The sequence below is a fragment of the Chenopodium album genome, chromosome 13, assembly GCF_948465745.1.
Source record: "Chenopodium album chromosome 13, dcCheAlbu1.1, whole genome shotgun sequence".
Lineage (NCBI taxonomy): Eukaryota > Viridiplantae > Streptophyta > Magnoliopsida > Caryophyllales > Amaranthaceae > Chenopodium > Chenopodium album.
Genome location: NC_137846.1, coordinates 48337787 through 48340559, shown reverse-complemented (window position 1 = coordinate 48340559; position 2773 = coordinate 48337787). Strand labels below are relative to the sequence as shown.

The 2773-nt window shown below is 29.5% G+C and overlaps 1 protein-coding gene across 1 annotated transcript; it reads left to right on the top strand.

The window, feature by feature from the left end:
• Positions 1-1009: 1009 nt before the first annotated feature.
• On the top strand, positions 1010-2228 carry LOC145575624 (uncharacterized). The gene is made up of 4 exons (XM_081633463.1): positions 1010-1148; positions 1598-1731; positions 1830-1942; positions 1988-2228. The coding sequence occupies exons 1-4, from the start codon at positions 1010-1012 to the stop codon at positions 2226-2228; spliced, it is 627 nt and encodes a 208-aa protein (XP_081489589.1).
• Positions 2229-2773: the final 545 nt, after the last annotated feature.

Below are 2773 nucleotides of genomic sequence, written 5' to 3'. Positions count from 1 at the left end.
AATTCTAGTTGATATGTTGTAAAAAATTGATTGTCTAGTATCACTTGAGGAATTTCATTAGTCTAGTATTATTTTTCCTCAAAAGAAGATTAGTCTAGTATTTTATTGTCTAGTATTAATTTGGTCAGTATTTGATTGTCTTTTTTTTTTTTACAAAGTATTTGATGGTCTATTTTTAATTTGGTTTGTCTAAAATTTTAGAAAATTAACTCATTAACTTGTGTTTTAATTAAAGACCTAAACATGCAAAACTAGCAAACTATTATATGAATGAAATAAAGGAGATAAAATTATTTTAATTTTAATACCACTAGGTTCTTGTAAATCTATAAATTGATCATTGTATTTCTTCTTGTTTATGGGGTGTGTGACTTGAAATTGCTAAATTACACCCAGAAGTTAGATCACTTTGGGTCTGGAAACCTCTTGTTTACGTAGAGGTTGCTCGTAGGCGACACATTATGGGGAGAATCACAAGTAGAATCTCCCTTTTTGTGTTGTTTGGTAGTGAACAATGCGAAGTCTACACACTAATGGAATCCGGGGTACTAAATCAAAGTGCAACCAAATTTCGGGCAATGTTAGTTCACATTGAGGTATAATGTCTATTCTAGTCAAATTTTATTTTTAACTTTCATTTTTAATTATATTAATTCACCCCTTTGGATTTTGGTTAACATTTTGTTCTAAATGGTAAAACCTAGCTAGCTAAAAAATTAATTCACATCTGTAATACGCTTGTATTTAAATTTTAATAGATTTCACCAAATTTTCAAATGTAATTCGTTTTGTGGATTAAACAAAACAATCAAATAAATTTTCTTTTATTAATTCAAAAAAAAAAAAAGAGCTTGTAGAGAGTAGCATCAAGTAAAATATGTATCTTAAGTAAATGTCACATTTAGTTAGTATTGATATCTAATTTAATTTACTTTGTTTTTTGGCACCCCTTCTCCTCAACCATCGCTTCTACAGTCAATCAATTCCACTCTACTCTATAGAAGCAACCATGACTGATCATCCGGATAGGAATTTCCTAACCACAGACCAGGTGTTTCAAGACTATGTAGATGTAATTCAAAGTTTGAATGCCAATTACTTTGCACATAGGTCGCCTATAATAGTTGCAGGTATAAGCTATGGTGAAGGTACGTAACCAAGTCAATATTATACACTTATAATTTCTTTACATTTTAACTACTTATATATCTCATATTATAAATATAAGAGTAAATAAATTGGCTTAACTTAAATGTATTTTCAAAAGCTCAAAACATACATCTTCTAGTAGAATTGCAATGTATATAAATCAAATAAACTAATTCTTAATCAAATGTGAATTAATTTATTATTCTAAATTATTAACATAAACATTTATATAAACTTACATAATGAATATAGGACTCTAAAAAACAAACTTATGTTATATTATATATTATATATTGCCTATATATATACATATATATACTTGACCCATATTAATTTAAATTAGTAACACTTTTTATCTTTAAAATATTTAAAATCTCTGGATACTTTAATTTAATCGAAACTAGGTATATAGTAATACCATATCAGCGGATGGGTATTGTTGAACTAGCCTTGGCTATTTGGTTTCGCTTGAAGTACCCAGAGATTGCCATTGGTGCACTGGCCTCGTCTACTCCGTTAATGTTAAATGGTAATTCTACATCACTAGATGGGTATTGCTCCATTGTAAGCCAAGATTTTCAAGTATTTTTTTGTCACTTTAAACTTCTAAAATGCATGTATACTTGGCCGTTTGGCTTATATGATCAAATGACTAACATTTTGTTATTATAACTTCATAGGACATAGACTCAAATTTATATGAAGCAATACGTTACTCTTGGAAAGAAATCGACAACATGACGTTATCGCCCAACGGCCTAACACAACTCAGGGTTGCTTTTAATACTTGCAGGTAAACTTATGATAGTATCATTTACTTAGTATTATGCTTAATTAGAGTATTTTTTGAGATGTTGTGTGACCAATATTTTGAGATTTTGTATACCTCAGCCGCTCAATACGACAAGCATAGAGATAAAGGAATAAGATCTCTTTGTGAAGAGATTACTAGCTTCAGTAGAGGCAATTCCTTTCAAGGGGTAGCACATGGAATTTTATCAAAGTTGAAAATATGGGATTGTTTTCAGTCTCTGATTTATGAAGTTGAATCCCTTTCGAGCCATATTCCAATGTTATGATCGCTTGGGAGTGACAGGTATTTTATCTAGTAGTAGTTACGTACTATGAATTCTCATCGTATAAATTATTCAATTCTTAAAAATAATATTCTAATTTTTTGTGGATAGTGATTCACCTACCAATTGATTTTTCCGGTAGGATGTCGTGAGGAAACAATGCTTGCTTTCTACCGATCATTTGATTTAAAAGAATTTGATAGACCACGTTGGTCGAGGTTTGGAGTCTTTCCAAGGCCATAAACACCCATTGGGTTTTTCAGTAGGAAGGTACGTAGTTTTGATGATTTATAATTATTTTATAGTAATTTTGGTTTCGTTATTACTGAAATAATTTATTCTTTAATGTTGCTTAATTTGTCAGACTATCAAAGAATCTCTTACTGGATCGGATTTAGAAGCAACATAATTTGTAATTTGTAGTGGAGGGTAAGTTAATATAATCATATGATCAAAGTTGTCATTAAATTTTATAGTTGGACAATTGTAGCTAGCTTAATTATTATTTGTTTAATTTTTTTTGATAATTTTTTTTTGTTAATTAGGAT